Source organism: Typha latifolia, chromosome 6, assembly GCF_019914945.1.
Source record: "Typha latifolia isolate L0001 chromosome 6, TyphaL0001v2, whole genome shotgun sequence".
NCBI lineage: Eukaryota > Viridiplantae > Streptophyta > Magnoliopsida > Poales > Typhaceae > Typha > Typha latifolia.
In genome coordinates this window covers 6,760,546-6,778,271 of record NC_133091.1, presented here as the reverse complement: position 1 = coordinate 6,778,271, position 17,726 = coordinate 6,760,546, and the positions used below count along the sequence as shown (strand labels likewise).

Below are 17,726 nucleotides of genomic sequence, written 5' to 3'. Positions count from 1 at the left end.
TGTCTAATATAAGAAGCATGGACATAGACATGGGTACACGGATACGACACTATATATATATGGAGATACGACAAATCTTAAAAAATAGGACATGATACGTTTAGGACACGGCAAAATAAATAAATAAAAGTATTATATATATTATTGATATGTTTAAAGAAATATTTTTCTAAACTTATGAGAATAAATAACTAACTACCATTACTTAAAGTCAATATTTAAAGTAAAAAATGATAATGATAATACATGACAATACAATTCAATATTATGATAATAACTAACTAACTACCATTACTTAACTATAGTGGATGGCATAAGCGAAACTGTGATTTTACAATAACTTGCATTAATATTAATATTATGGGATGCACTAATATGTGATTGTTGCATTATATTTCTATAGCATATGCAGGAAATTCCTACAATAGATAATTTCTATTATAAACGTTTATAGCATGTGGTAAATCTTATATTTAAAAGGTGTCAAGAGTATTTAAAAGTGTCCAAGGAGTATTTGAATTTATTTTATAATTTCTTAAATATTGAATATGTTGTAAAAGTGTTCGACACATGTCCAACGAGTGTTCGCTGAGTGTCGATATCCAACAAGTGTTGGACACAACTATTTGTAGCGTGCTTAATAGTGTTTGATTAATGATCTAGTTCTGGCACCACTGTGGTATTTGAAAATGCTACTCGACCTTCACTTCAGGGGGCTTCAACTTAGGAAAATAAGGGTAATTGTAGTTCAATTACCATCATAAACACTTCAGGACTATGATTTAATCTAATGATGCTTTTCATGAACTACAACTCTATCTGCCTAAGAGGCCAGTAGTGTCAATTTCTTGTGTAGCACATTGAATGACTTCATTTTGGCAAGTTTAAGCTGCTAATTATATTCTTCAAATTCTAATCCTTATGTTATCTGAGAGTTCTAAATTTACATCTAGCTTTCAGGTCAAGAAGAAACAATTTTTTAGGAACTTTTCAACAATTCTACTCTTTGGTGTGTGCGGCACAATATTGTCTTTCTTTGTAATCACAGTAGGTAAGCATTAGCTTGTTTGAACTTTGACTTATTAAAGCTCTTTTCATTACATTGTAGTCTGTCCATCTCTCCACTTTAAGATCTAGCTATTGTCTTTATTTGAATTGATGATTCGATCAAATCTTAATACACTCAGTTGGCATTCTCTATTTAACATGTTATTAAGTAGACTATTTTCTGTTTTACTTGGCCTGGAAACTTCTTTGCTTTACACATCCATTAAAATGAATACCATTCTCAGTTATTGGAGAAATAATTATAGAGTGATTTTCTTCATTATTCTCTTTTTATTAGACAAAAAGAAATTTGTGTTTAAATATTATGTTGATAGTTTATACATAGAAAGTGAAACTGTTCTGTTCAATTATTTGGCTTCCACCAACTCCCTGAAACTTAATTAATGAAATCTTTTAATTGTACTGATGATAACGATCCAGAATATTTGCATGAATTTAGGGTTTATGTCACTGACTGAGATACATGCATATTATTAGAGTATTATGAATCATGGATACGCGATATGCTATACTAAGGATACGACAAATTTTGAAAAATGTGGATATAATCAAGGATGGCCGTGCCGGTCCGGATCCGCAACTTAAGTTTTAACCGATAAACCCTCTCTCTCTCTCTCTCTCTCTCTCTCTCTCTCTCTCTCTCTCTTCCTCTTCCCTTCCCTTAGCTAGGGCACCCGATGCGAGCTCGGGCGAGTGGCGACGGCCAAGGTGATACATTTTTCTCTCCTTTTCTTACGGCACGGCCGGCAAGTGCCGCGGCATGTGTTGTGCCTATGGCACGGCTATCGTTAGATATAATACACTGATTTGTTGTGTTTATACTATTTCTATAAGATATAGTAGATATAAGCCTTTACAAATAAAATATCAACCTGTAGATGCCTGTATCTGATCATATTTTGTGTAACATGTGAATGGTGCACATCTCTAACTTATTCATAGAAAAAAAGCTAAGCTTTTTGTACCAAATGGCTAATTAGTAATATTGGGTCCAAAGGAGATAAATTTGATCTGTAAATTTTGATTTCAATGTGGCATGGAACCGGTCTCCTTCAAATTCATATCATTCCAATAAAAAAATTGTTGGTCTCCTTCAAATTCATACCATTCCAATAAAAATATTATTAGTGTCGAATTTTATACAATTGGATCTTGGAACCCTCTGAAGCATGAAAAAATAGGAAATTTTGACTTCTGCTTGAACTTTCAAAAGTACCCAAGAAGTATCGAAGAGGTATTTTTATTTTATTTTTTGAAAAAATAGGATAGTAAAGGCAGTATCCGTCAAGTATATGTGAAGTATCTTACAAGTATTCGATACAATATGACTAAGTTTAGAAGTATCCATGCTTCCTAGGTGGAGTACATTGTTCTAGAAAAAGGTATATTGCATTTAAGAATCATTTTCCATAATCAAGGGATGCTGAAAATATTCCTATAAACTAATAATAATTCTAGCCTTCTAAGCAATAGATACCAGGACAACCATTTCATTGTCTTATGAATTTATTGATCCAAAAGATATATCTATGCAAGGATTTCCTTGCTAGCAGGACCTGTAGGCACTAAGCATACTTACATCATTCATGTACCTCTCAGAATAAAAGTTGATACATGGAGGAAGAAAGGCAAATCATTCTTTCCATATTTTCACAACATCATATTTTGTGAACAAAATAGATAGTTCAGCACAAAATTACTCTATCTTTTAGCCTATATCTTTCTTGTCTGAGGTTTGATTAAATTCCGGTCAAACTCATTACGTTCATTTCTCTTTCATCTTCAGGGCGACATATCATATGTCTAAAATGGACTTTTAATTACAAAGTTATGCCCTTCTAAAAAAATTTATATTATTAGTATTTTGATAAGTATATCGTTTTATCAAGTTAATACGCTTTAATCTTTGTTGCTGTCTGAATAAATCATTTTTCGGAAGAGCAATTTATAAATCACCTTATGAAAGAGCAATTTATTAATCGCCTTCTGGGAGAGCGATTCATTAATCACTTTTCTAACAATTTCTTAGTGTATCAAAAAATTGATTAATTTACTAAGAATTATTGTCTTAGACAGCGATTTCCTTTTTATAGTAGTTAGGGAAATAGTTTAAACAGTATTTTTTTTGGGAAGGTCTAAGCCTAAGTATATTTAAATGCATTTTGGTAGTTAATGCATCAAAGTGGAGAAGAAATTTTCTTTGTTGATAAAAAAATACCTAATAATCAATAATTTTGTACCTTGGATTTGTAGTTAATGATAATGATGAAGACATTGCACATAGAATTGAAGTAGGATGGCTTGAATGGAGAAATGCCTTCTAATGTTTTTTGTGATTGTCATTACTCATTACCCTTAAGCTTAAAGAAAAAATTTATAGGACGGCTATAAGACTAGCTATTGTTATGAATTAGGATATTGGGCAACTAGAAAAGAAACATACTCAAAGTTGTGTCTTGCAGATGAGTTATTAAGGTTGATGAGAACAGACATGATTTGATGCAAAACTGTTGCACTAAACAGAGATGAACAGAGGTAAGGAACCATCGAAGGAAACCCAAATATTTGAGACTACAGGATTAGCTGTCATTGTTGGTATTGTTGTAAAAACAATCAAACAATTCTTTTTGGTAAATTGAGCCCTAAACATGGAGGTAGATGATTATAACATTAACTAGACTCTCATGTTTTTTTGGCAAGCTTTGCTTTATAGAAACTTGGTGCCAGTTTTTGAAATGTGAACTTCACATTCAGCAGAAGACATTATTGAGGTCTTTCATGTGTTGTTTGATAACTATTAGTAATTATATTTTTGATGGCCAAATAATTCATGTTCTTGTTTTTCTTTTTTCCTTGCACCATTTTGTAAAGGTTTCTAATATATGAACTATTTATGAATTCTAAAAAAAATGCCTTTGTCCGAAAATTATTCAATTAATCTGTCACTCCTTGCATTTTCCATGATAGACTGATAGTTAGCAACTTAGCAATACTTTGACACTCCTTTTCCTTTTTACAGGTTCTTATGTCCTCTTCCATAAAATATTTGAAATGTCCTTGGCGATTCAAGATTATCTAGGTATATTGCTATATTTGATCAGGTTCTGGTACTGCTGCTTCATTTCTTGTCCTATGTTGTAATGATCTAGTCTGATATTGTTGTAGCTATTGGTGCTATATTCTCGGCCACAGATTCAGTGTGTACATTACAGGTAACTTATCATGTTTGAATATCTAGTTTATAAATTACCTTCCACTGATTCTATTGTCAAATTTTTCCCTTTCATGTAAAGGTTCTCAGTCAAGAAGAAACACCACTACTTTACAGTCTAGTATTTGGCGAGGGTGTTGTTAATGATGCTACTTCCATTGTGCTTTTTAATTCAGTCCAATCGCTGAACATCAGCAATATTGATGCAATGACAGCCTTAAAACTGATTGGAACCTTTCTTTATCTCTTCTTGACGAGCACTGCACTTGGTATATCCGTAAGTTTTAGTTTTTTCACATATAAAATTTGGTCAACTGCAATGCATTTGTGTTAAATGTTAGTAACAAAATGCCATATACTACCAATTCCTCTTTCACTGACCACCAATGTTTTGGTAATTTGATAAAATTTCATCTTGATTTGTCACTGATTTTTATTCCTGGTTCATAAGTCATCTTCTGTTGTTTGTCTCATACATGATATAATCTTCCACTATATATGTATATAATTTTATTTTTTATTTTTCTTTGACAAAGGGAATTTTCCACTATATGTATTTCAAGAGGTTGACAAAAGTATGCATAGATTCAACAAGTAATCCTGAATACATATATTTTCTTTGAACAGTCATCAGAATACTACTAGGATATTCTCTCCAGAAAATCATATTCTTGTGCGAACTTATTGACTTTTCCTTTCTCTTTTCAGGCGGGACTCGTAAGTGCCTATGTCATAAAATGGTTATATTTTGGAAGGTTTGCTTAATAACTTGATTGCTTATAGATTCATTACACGATAACCATTTGATTTGCTTAATTATTTCTGTATTATTCTGTTATTATGTACTAAGGAAGATACTAGACATCTTAGATCTTAAATAAATTGCAAGCAACTTCTTGATTTAATTCTTTCCAGAAAAATGTTTTTTAATGTTTCATCAAATAGTATTCCATATTAACAAGATAAAAATGCTTTTTTATCCTTACTTGAAAAGTGATACTAGCAATTTTCATAGTTTTGTTTAAGCTTTACAAATATGGCTTTTGTTGTGAGATCCATCTGCTAACTCAACAAGGATTTTATAGAAGGAATGCTAAAGAAGAAGAGGAAAAAATGACTTCTTTTCTTCACTATATATTCTAGAGAAGGTATAAACTATGATCGATGATCTGCCAAAGCAGTTTTGACATGTGGGACAAGGGGTGCTGCACGACACCCCTCGTCTTGCATCCTAGCAACGATGAATTGTTGCGAAGAGCTCCGAGAGGTGGTTAATAGCGAAGGGTGGCTCAAGGAAGTGTTTCTAATTGGCGGAGGGATGGAGGAGATGATGGCGAAGGGGATCGAGGTGATAACGTGATAGAGTCTACGATACTAAATTGATAGGCTCTGATACCAATGATAGGTTACGAAACAATTCCTTTAAGATCTGGATTTATTGCAGAAAGCAGTCCGTGCAACCGAGAGAAAATATTCATCAGATATTCTCCCGTAGTCAGAAAATTACAAACAAAGTGGAATCGATCCGTAACTCCCTGATTTATGTTTTTCGTATTTATGCCCTTCGTAGATTTGAACTATAACTGGGACAAAAGTACGATTTAGTGCGGATGATGGTGGTAGTGACGGGTGGAGTGGAAGTTAAGGTTATGGATGATAATGGAGATGAAGGTGGATGGTGGATATAGTTAAGGGATATAGACGAAGGGGAAGAAGTGGTCGAGATCCCAAAGAAGAGGGATGATTCGACAGACGAGGAAGATTAGAAGTTAGGAGAGACCTTGCCAACGGTAGAGGTAGCTGGTTGGTGAAGAGGAAGGAAGGAGATTAGGGTAAAAAGATAAGAGAGAGGATAGAGGAAGATAGAAATCAAGATTCATTCATCATAATGATTTTGGTTGCCGTCCATACCTTTAAAACACTAACCAAACAAGCCAAAATGATAATTATTAACCCTAAAAATAGTGGACTCTCGTCGATCGCGTTCGAACGCACCAATTGTGTTCGCTGTCAATGTGAACTAATGTAGGCGTTCGCACACAAGTGTTCGAATACGGCTGACCGCATTCGAACGCACATTTTGCGTTCTTTGTCGATACGAACTAATGCAGGCGTTTGCAAGTGCGTTCGAACGTGCCCCTTCCCGCGTTTGCAAGGGCGTTCGCAAGAGCGTTCGAATGCTAACTTTTGGTTACGCATCGGACGTAAGGTCACTTATTGATACGGTTGTACTCGATTTGGCCGTTCATCTGTGGATGTTAGGGCAAACTAAAGTTCAATCGAGTCCCCTACAATCTAAAAAACTCCATCCAAAAGTCGCTCATAAATACACGATCACGATTCGAGACAATCATACGTGGCATGCCATGTGAAAGCAACATCTCTAACAAAAATTTCAGTCATTGACTTAGTTGAAAATGGATGTGACAATGCAGAAAAGTACGCATACTTGCTCAATCTGCCAACCACTACAAAAATAACGGAATAACCACGTACCAGCGGAAGACCTATGAAATGCATAGAAATGTCTTTCCAAACACGGTCCGGTATCGGTAAAAGCTATAGTAATCCGGTCGGTTTCAATGTGGTTGCTTTAGCCCTTTGACAAACTTTGCAAGCACAGACAAAACTTCTCACATCTCGCCTCAATTCTGGCCACGTGCAACTCTGAGATATCCTCCTATAAGTCCTCAAGACACCCTCATAACCAACCTCTGGAGTTTGGTGAAAGTGCTCCAACAATTTCTGCCACAATCCATCATTTGTAGGCACTCGAATGCTTTCGTGGTCTAGCAGCAAACCGCCTCGATTCTCCAACTCTGGATGGTGCTCCGGATCATCCAACACCTCCTGCAACAATCTCAAAACATCTGAGTCAGATGTACATGCATACCTCAGCTCGTCAAGGAAGGAAAAAGTAGCAGAAGAATAGGTTGTGAGCTCAGCGGTATCGGGTTGGCACGATAGTGTATCCACCGCTCTATTTTTCGTTCCCTTCTTGTATTGGATTTCAAAATCATACCCCACCAATTTTGTGACCCATTTCTGCTTCGGATAATGAATCGCCTATCGATCAAATAAGGCCTCCATTTTATCACCGCATGCAGAATTGCCAACATCTCTTTTTTGTAAGTCGATAATTGCTAATATTTTTGTGATAGAGCCTTACTAAGAAAGGCTATGGGACATCCTCTTTGCATTAGTACAGCTCCTATGCCAACTCCCGATGCATCACATTCCACAATGAACTCCTTGGTGAAGTCCGGTAGAGCTAGAACGGGCACCGTTGTTATTCCTGTTTTTAGTTTTTCAAAGGCTGTAGTGGCTTCATTCGTCCATCTAAAAGAATCATTTTTCAACAAAGAAGTGAGAGGAGCAGCGATCTTGCCATGCGATGAAGCAGCGATATTATCCGGTCAGCCCAAAAAATCCTCGCAATCCTGTGGTAGTAGTAGGTATCGGCCAAGCGGTCATGCATGCCACCTTTTGAGGATCCGCCGCTACACCTTTCGCTGAGATGATGTGGCCTAAATACTCCACTTGTGGTATTTCTCATAGGCACTTGGACTTCTTGATTCTCAACTGGTTTTGCTTCAACAAATTCAGCACATTCTTCAAATACCGCCAATGCTCCAATTCAGTCCTGCTATACACTACAATATCGTCAAAGAATACTAAGACATACCTTCACAGTAGAGGCCAAAAAATATCATTCATGAGGCCTTGAAAAGTAGCTAGAGCATTGGTAAGATCGAAGGGCATCACCCGGAACTTGCAGTGCCCGTCCGGAGTCCAAAATACAATTTTATGCACATCTGTTGGGTAAACTCTAATTTGATGATACCCGGCTCTCAAGTCAAGCTTGCTGAATATCGTTGCCCCTGCAAGCTCGTCCAACAGCTCCTCTATAACCGGAATAGGATACCGGTCCTTGACAGTAATAGCGTTTAGTGCTCGATAGTCAACACAAAAATGCTATGTCCCGTCCTTTTTTCGCACCAATAGCACGGGCGATGAGTATGAGCTATGACTTAGTTGAATGAGGCTTTGCTTCAACATCTCGGCTACCACCTTGGAAATAACTTCTTTTTGCACATGTGGATACCGATATGGCCTCACGTTTGCCGGTGCAGCCTCGGATACAATCTCTATGCGATAGTCCGCCGTTCGTCTCGGTGGCAACTCCTGTGGCTCCTCAAACAGTTCAGAAAAGTTATCTAATAAATTAGACAATTCAATTATAGTACATGAACTCATTTGAGGCTCATCTCTTGCTGGTCCTAACTAAAGATAGATAGGCCAAATCATACGCACAAGGCAGCCCCACTATCAGCTGCATTGCAGGAATTGGCGGAGAATAGACACCATCAAGCCGCAAATCATTGTTTCATTGTTCAAATTTCATCCACATGATCGGTTCGGCATCCAAGCACAATCTCCTCACTAACCTCTCGTCTAGAAAGTTGTGTACTCCCGGAATCGATATGGATATGCATACAGTGCTTTCTAACGAGTCCATCTACCCGTAATGTCCTTGGTGCGGAAGTATCCGAATATGCATGCATTGATATTTCAGCTTGGATATCTTCCTCTGCGCCCTCCTCCATGGCCTCCTCATGGACCTCCTCTGAACAATCTCCATCGCAAACAACCTTATCGTCCTCCTCGAGACCGTTGATGAGCATCACACTTCCGATCGGTTTGGAACACCGATGATCGGAGGTGAAACGTTCATCACACCGAAAGCAAAGGCCCTTCGCTCTTTGCTCCTCCAGCTGGGTAGGTGTGAGAGTTCGAATGGGGGTCTTCTGCCTCTTCTAACATCAGAAGAAGGTCTCAAAGGTGGTCGTAGTCTAGTACTAGCAGCCACTATCTTTGAACTTGCAGAATTTTTAGCCGGCATTCTAGGCGCAAACCATCCATCTCGGTTGCCTCAACTTATTTTCGCTGCCATCTTGAGAGCCTTATGCTTTTGCTCCATCCTCACGGCCTTCTCAAAGGCCTCCTTAAGAGTGGTTAGACATAGAACACGAACATCCGCTTGTATCTCCTCTCGTAGCCCTGAAATAAATATGCTCATCAATATCGGTTCAAGCCAAGGTGGCTTAATGACTGCTAACTCTTTCAAATTCTGCTTGGTACTCCAATACGGTCGTCCTCTGAACCATATTGTTTAATGTGGCAAAATCTTCATATGTCGTCCCAAATCTGCGTGTAACCCTCTTACAAAAGTCAGCCTAATCGGTAAATCCTCTACTACGAATAACCGATCTATACCAATGTAATGCCATTCCTGGGAGGTGAAAGCTTGCCATCTGGATCTTTGCGTCCTCCGCTGTCCCTTGACTATCAAAGTATTGTTCAACTTGAAACACCCAAACCGTTGGATCACAGTCTTAGAATTTTGGAAAGTCCAAGTGTGTGGTTCTCCTCTAAATAGTATTGTCGGGTTCACAAAAGATCCTTGGTTTAGGTCTGAACCTTTGTGCATGTTGATCTCCATCTCTATATCCTCGAGCACATCCATCACCATCTCCAAAGGGATCAACCTTATCCTCAAAGTGCCAATCCTCCTCATCGATGAAGCGCACCAGTGCCGCACGCCTCTCGGGTTCCACCACTCCCGGTCTTGAATTTTGTAATGGAGGTGGGGGATGATGTGTAGGCATAAGTAAAAGAGGATTATTGATACTAACATATCGCACCTGGACCTGTGGGGTATCGGTGTGGTCCCACCACTGGTCCTTCATGACGCACCGATTATCGTCGAGGAGATGACGAAGCTGATCGGTTCATGACATATTCCTTTAGATCATTGTGATCCTTTTGAATTGCGTCAACTCTATGCAGCAATGTTTGCAACATGCCCCTAAGTTCATTCGCCAAGCTTATGTTCACACCCATGGACATTGGTTGACTCGGTCCTGCCGTGGTTGCTCCAAGGGAATCGGCCTCATGGTTAGGGTTATCGTGGATTGATTCTTCCCTTGTCGATATGCTCTTTATTGGTTTCTTTATTGATGCCATTTTTCTTGTTTCCACCATTAATAGAGGTCTGAGGTTCGCTTGGCTCTGATACCACTGATAGCGTCTACGATACTAAATTGATGAAATCCCTTCTTTCCCGCTGCGCACCGGAGAGGGAGAGGGGAGGGGCTGCACGTGCAGAGCACGTGCACCCTCCTCTCTCAACCCATATTTTATTTTTTTATTTTTTTATTTTTTCTGGTCCTAACAACTACTCTCCAACTCTACATTTCTCTCTCTCTCTCTCTCTCTCTCTCTCTCTTAGACCTTGTTTGGATGGAGAGAATAAGAGAAAAGAAGAAAAGAAAATAGGAGAGAACTATGTTCTCCCATTTGTATGAAATTTTAGGAGAAAATAGAGGAGTAAGGGAGAGAATAAAATGGCTGCTAACTGTCACTTTTCTTTGCTCTCCAAAAGTGGATAAAAAGGAAGAGAAAAACCACAAAAATGAAAATCTAAGCTCATAATTTACCAAAATCACATGGAAATAAACTGCATTACCTCAAATCGGTAAGAAATAAAAGATTTGGAAGAAATTCCTCAACATATTTCTCGCCCAATGTTTAGATCGAAGGCATATGTCGAGGAGTTAGTGATTTAAATTGAGAAACAATTTTTTATCAAAAAAATTTCTGCTATATCTCATTGAAAAATATGTAGAGAGTGGCTGTACATATAGAATAACCCTAGTAATAGAAAAGGAAAGTAACTAGGCTATCAGATCCCATGAATTATGGAATATATTAACAGAATAAGAAACTAACCAAATCTGCGTAATTCTAGGGATACAAAGGGTTACAAAACCTCCAAAAAAGCTACTTGTACACTAATCACGTTTTCCCACACTCTCTCTTACTTGGTGAATAGATGTTTTCCATTCTTAGCTTGGACACTCCCTCTTACTTGGTGAATAGATGTTTTCCATTCTTAGCTTGGATACTTAACCCTTTAGTAAGTACATCTGCAAGTTGGCCATGTGTAGACATGTAAGGGGTACAGATCAAGCCCCTCTCCAGTTTCTCCTTGATGAAGTGTCTATCAATTTTGATGTGCTTCGTTCGATCATGTTGTACTGGGTTGTGAACTATGTTAATTGCGGACTTCTTCACAAAGTAGTTCACACAACCTTGAGCCATTGCTTGGAATTCTACCTCTCCACTAGACTGTGCTACCAAATGTTGTATCTTGCTCCTCCACCAGGTTATTGCTAATAAAAGTGCAATATATTGTGGTTGACCTCCTGTTGACCATTGATCTAGCATAACCAGCATCTGTATATGCCTCAAGCACCGATCTTCTAATTCTTTTGAATAGAACACCCTTTCCTGGTGTCTGTTTGAGTTACTGTAACACTCAGTGAGCTACTTGCAGATGGACTTCCTTTGGACTATGCATGAACTGGCTAATCATACTAACTGTGTATACTATGTCTGTTGTGTATAAGACAGATAAATAAGTTTTCCTACCAGGTGTTGATACATTTCCTTATCTATTGTAGAGTCTTACTTTGCCATTCCAAGTCAAAGAATTGGGTCTAGTGGAGTATTTTCTGGTATGCATGCTATCTTGCCTGTTTCTTTAAGGAGATTCGTAACACACTTTTGTTAGGAAATAAAAATGTTCTGGTTAGGCTGTGCCACTCAATCCCAAGAAAAGATTTCAGCCTTCCTAATGCTTTGATCTCAAACTCCTTAGCCAAACACTGACTTAGAAGCTATCTCTCCTTATCATCATTCCTCGTCACCATGATGTCATAAACATACACTAAAAGTGCTATGACTCCCCCTGAAGATGAGTGTAATGAACAGTGTGTGATCCCTTTCTCTATACCCCATGGCAATCATAATTCTTGCATAGCTGCCAAACCATGCCCGTGGTGATTGCTTAAATCCATATAAGGCTTTCTTCAATACAAATTTGCATTCTTTACATCAAACTTCTATAACTCCAACCATAATTAGCTGCTAATGATAAAAGGATTCTAACAGTTTTCATTTTCGCAATTGGAGCAAAAATCTCTAGGTAGTCAAGCTCATAGGTTTGAGTATAGCCCTTGGCTACAAGCCTTGCCTTATACCATTAACCCATATGCTCTATATTTCACTGTATACATTTACACCCCACATGTTTGTTTCTTACTAGCAATTTCACCAACTCCCATGTTTTGTTTTTCTTTAAAGCCTCAATTTCTACATTCATGACTTATTTCCATTTCTCAGTAGACAAAGCCTCGGATAAGGTGGTAGGGATGGCAATTGTATTCAAGTTAACTAGAAAGACTATGTGATGGTGAAAAATGTTTAAAGGACAGGAAGTGTGTAGGAGGACATGGATGGCCATGCCGTAATGGCACCAAGACTTGGCCGAGCCGTGTCGGACTAGCACGGTTGTGCTGTCTGGCATAGCCGCGTGCTAGTCATTATGCCATGTAGAGTCATTTTTTTAAATTTTTTTCTATTTTCATCGATTATTATCAAATGAACTAATCAATTGATCATTTAGAAGGCTTAGATAAAATTGATGTTCATAACGGTGATGGTGATGGTGATAATAACGAGACTCAGTCTGGTGGCGGTGATAATGGAAATGAGGCATGCATCCCTGTTATACAACCTTCTCAGAGAGGTATTTTTTTTACAGAGGACTTGAGTTTGTAGATTGAAGGACATTAGGAGAGGTGCACCTATAGGATAATATGTGTTCATCATAATTACTATTATATCAATCACATTCACCAGAGCTAGAACACCATTATTATACTCTATATCCACAATCTGTATATGCTTATGGTATGTCCGTGTCTGTCCTTGTGCCAGTGCCGTTCATTTTCTTGCATGTTCAATATCCATATCATATCATAGAAAAATTATAAAAAATTTATTTATATAAAAACTATGTGAGATGTTACAATGAGCAATACTATCAGTGAATGAGTTTTGAAGAATATTAGCAGTATTTAATGCTACATTCTCGTGTTATTCTTATGCCGACAAATAAAGTTTTTGATCATTTTCATCATTTTACGTTAAATTAGATATTAATTTTAATTATTAAGTTATTATTAATTAATATTATGTGTTTATGGAGTGTTCAATCATTAATATTAGTTTTAATGAATGTCTTCAATCATAGTATGTGTTGAATAATATTTATATTTAACTGTTACTTTATCTTTAATAAAATGCCATTTACAAAAATAATCTAAAGATAAATATTATAATATAGGTTTTAAACTTTTAATACATATATTTAAACTGAAAACCAAAGATCGAGATATCGAAGACCAAACATCTTTAAATATCCTAAAAAATTTATTAAAAATATTATAAATGCGTGCCACTAGCACGGTGGGGCGTGCCGAGGCGTGTTGTGCCGATGGTGGTACCGCATGGCACGTGCCACTAGCACGGCTGAGGAAGATATAAAGGTCGTTTTCAGCACTTTCTAGTTCCTTTTTTAATAGCAATGGGAAGGTCTTGGTCATCATTGCCTACATGTGATTCAATTCTTGTAATAAAGAAGTAGAAATTGTTACCTCATTCTCATGATCTGGATTGGATTCTTGTACTTGCACTGATTTAGGGACAACCATCTTCTTTCTCAAGTACACCTTGCCAAACCTTCCATTCTCAAAGGAAGAGTTGGGATTTAATGAAATTTCAGGCATAGGTTTAGACATAGGATTTGGCATAGATTCAGACACAAGATTTGGCATGGACTTAGATATTGAAAGTGGTTTAGACATTGGAAGTGATGACAGATCAAGCAAGAAATCCCCATCCTTATCTTCAGGTATGTAATTCTCCCCCTAAAGATAAGATGTGGTGAAGGTGGTTGTTCATTGAAAGTAATGTCACCGAGACATAGAACTTATGTACCCTTTCTGATTTGAGGAATAACCCACAAATACACATTTTAACACCCTTGGGTCTAGTTTCTCTCTATTTTTACTATGAATATTGACACATACCCAAATATACTAGTGATGGCCATGCCAGTGGCAGCGGCACGCCCCCCTCGTGCCAGTGGCACACCCCCCGTGCCAGTGGCACACATTTATAATATTTTTAATAATTTTTTTAGAATATTTAGAAATATTTTTTGGTCTTTGGTATGTCAATATTTGATTTTTTTGTCTAAATATATATATTAAAATTTAAAATCTACATTATAATATTTTATCTTTAGATTATTTTTATAAATAACCTATTTTATTAAAAATAAAACAAAGTTGAATATAAATATTATTCAACACATAGTATGATTGAATACATTCATTAAAATTAATATTAATGATTAAACACTCCATAATATGACTGAATACTCCATAATATAATTGAACACATAATAACATTCAATACATAATTGATCATTCAATATATAATTGATAATAGTTCAATAATTAAAACTAATATCTAATTGAACGTAGAATGACGAGGAGGATCAAAGATTTCATTTGGTGGCACAAAAATAACACCGGAATGTTGCGTTAAATACTGTCGATATTCTTCAAAACTCATCCACTGATAATATTGCTCATTATAACATCTCACATAGTCTTCATACAAATAAGAATTTTGTAATTCTTCGATGATATAATATGAATATTGAATATGTATGGGAACGACCGGCACAGGCACAGACACACCATAAGCATATGCAGATTGTGGATATGGAGTATAATAAGGGTGTTGCGGCTCTGGTAGGTGTGATTGATATGATGGTAATGATGATGAACTCATATCATCCTGTGGGCGCACCTCTCCTAATGTCTTTCTATCTAAAGACTCAAGTTCTTTCCTCATTTGACTATAATCATATTGAGCTTGAGATGGTCTTTTTTTTTTCTTTTGTCTCTGATAAATTCGGTTTTGTGGTTGTCTAGGTCTGGCAAATGAGTTGTCATTCTAATTTTAAAAAATGACAAATAAGTTGTCATTCAAAAAATGACAAATAAGTTGTCATTTCAAAAATGACAAATGACAAAAGTTAATTGATGGAAATAAGAAAAAAATTAAACAAATAGGTTTCACAGGTCATATCATGTTTGTTAAGAAAATAAGTAAAGTTGATTTGATAAAGATTGATGGAAATGGAAAAAAAATTTAAAAAATAATTGGCACATGACCGGCATGAGGCCGTGCCGAACGGCACGGCACACGTGCCGGTCGGCACGCCCGCCATCCTTGCTAGGGACAAGATTATAAGTGTGAATATTTAGATAGAATGTTGAGAGTGTTTTGATTCTACTTTTGAATCCCAAGACTTGGGAAGGCAAACGATTTATATGATAAGCGGCTATAAGAATTGTTCGCCCCCAAAAGGGTTTAGGCATATTTTTATGGAATAAGAAGGCCCTGGTTGGCTTAAGTAGATGACCATTTTTCCTTTCTTCAACTTCGTTTTGTTTTGGTGTATTAACATAGTATGACTCTGTACTGCCCGTTCCTTTTAAATTAAGGAGTTAGGATTTAGTTGAAATAATCCCCTGGCATTATCTGATCTAAACCTTTTGATATTGACCCCAATTGGTTCTTAATAATGGAAAAAACATTTGGGAGAATAGTACTGACATTAGATTTATGTTTAAGCAAGAAAATCCAAGTATCACAAGTACAATCATCAATGAATAACACTAACCATTTTGCCTTAGAAACATTAGGAATAGTAGGACCTCAAATATCACAGTAAATAAAATAAGAAGAGAGCTTCTTTTATTACTTACTGAAAAATGTACATGTTTTTGTTTAGCAAGTTTGCACACTTCTCAAGATCTAGACCTTGAAATAAAGATGGAAACAGAATTTTAGTGATTCTAAATGATGGATGTCCAAGTTGGCGGTGCTGAAGCCAAACTTTGTCTTTATTGGATGAATAAAGTTCTGAAACAAAAGAAGAAGGTACTTAGCCCTTGGTAATGTTTGACTGGCTTGGTGCTTCAAGGTAGTAAAGCCCTTCCTGTTCTCTAGCATGTCCAATCATCTTCCCCGAATCCTTGTCCTGTGAAACGAACAGTGAAGCTCTCATTCATGATAATTGTATATATATGTTAATGTAGGGTAGGTTGCCCCTCATATATACATTAACATCCCCTTCAAACTCAAGGTGGATCATACACAAGGAGTTTGCCAACTAGATATTTAAAATGTGGAGTGGGATGCGATTTAGTGAAGAAATCAGCTACCTACTATATGGATGATATATTAGGAAGACTGATTGTGCCAGCTAGAAACTGATGTCAAACAAAATGATAGTCCATGTCAATGTGTTTTATTCTCTCATAGAAAACAGGATTGCTTGCAATTTGTATAGCACTTCTGTTATCACAATAGAGAGTAATGGGCATGGAAATTGACACACCAATATCCTCCAATAGATTACGAAGATGAATAATCTCCTTAGAAGTAGTGGACATGACTATATTCTGCTTCAATACTAGAGAGAGATAATATCTTGTTTCTTGCTCCACCATGATATAAGAGTCATAAAGAAACACACAGAATCTAATGGTAGAACGACGAGTGATGGGATCACCAGTCCAATCAGCAAATAAATACGAAGAATAAGAAAGGAATGAGCGGACATCAGAAGAGAGCGAGTAATAGTCCCCCGAACATGTCTGAGAATCCGCTGCATAATGAATAGATTGAAGGTCTGCCACAAATGGACAAATTGTGCTCACAGCATGAAAAATATCTAGTCTGGTGATGCATAAGTACACATGCTGACCAACAAGTTGTCTATATCTAGTCGGATCTGCCAAAGATACACCATCAGTAGGACAAAGCTTCATATGAAGCTCAAGAGGTGTATTAGCTGTAGTGGTAACTTGAATAAAATCCAAGCAAAAGGCTTTGTCAATAGAGGCAATCAAATATGCTCAAACATCACGATCACGAGCCTTCCAAGTAGCATATTCCTTATGGCCGTTGAAGGGCACAAGATTCGATTTGTCGAGATGATCGGAGAGATCACGTCCATCAAGTGCACTCTCTACAGTGGCAGACCAATATGACCAATCAGCAGTAGTGACAAGGAAAATGTCAGGGGAAGGATGGAAGGTAATCATGAGTTGGATCAACATGTGCCACTGGAATTCAACAATAGAGTAATTAATTCTTGATCAGACCTCAGACAGAATTCAACAATGGGCACAATTAATTCAACAAATGCGCAATTAATTCTTGGTAGACTTCACACAGCAGCAGCAATGAATTGAGTCCAACCAGCAAATCAGTCGACACAACAAAAAACAGTAGAGGAAAGAGACGACCTGTTGGAGATGAAAAAAGGGCAACCTCTCACTACTGCAATCTCTCGGATTTGGCCTCGATAGAGCCAGAGATCAAGAAAGTGATCGGAGAGCCACTTTTGCCTCGATAGAGCTGGAGATCAAGGAGATTATCGGAGAGCCACTTT

General features: G+C 37.1%; 1 protein-coding gene across 3 annotated transcripts in view; it reads left to right on the top strand.

The window, feature by feature from the left end:
- Positions 1-17,726, top strand: part of LOC140791284 (sodium/hydrogen exchanger 1-like) — a 40,444-nt gene that overhangs the window by 5,341 nt on the left and 17,377 nt on the right. For 2 of the 3 annotated variants that reach the window (XM_073141772.1, XM_073141771.1), the window contains exons 3-7: positions 954-1,051; positions 4,088-4,147; positions 4,234-4,280; positions 4,362-4,556; positions 4,988-5,034. In XM_073141772.1, the coding sequence (XP_072997873.1) occupies positions 954-1,051; positions 4,088-4,147; positions 4,234-4,280; positions 4,362-4,556; positions 4,988-5,034 (447 nt within the window). The remainder of the gene's footprint in view (positions 1-953; positions 1,052-4,087; positions 4,148-4,233; positions 4,281-4,361; positions 4,557-4,987; positions 5,035-17,726) is intronic. The other variant, XM_073141773.1, reaches the window with a different exon arrangement.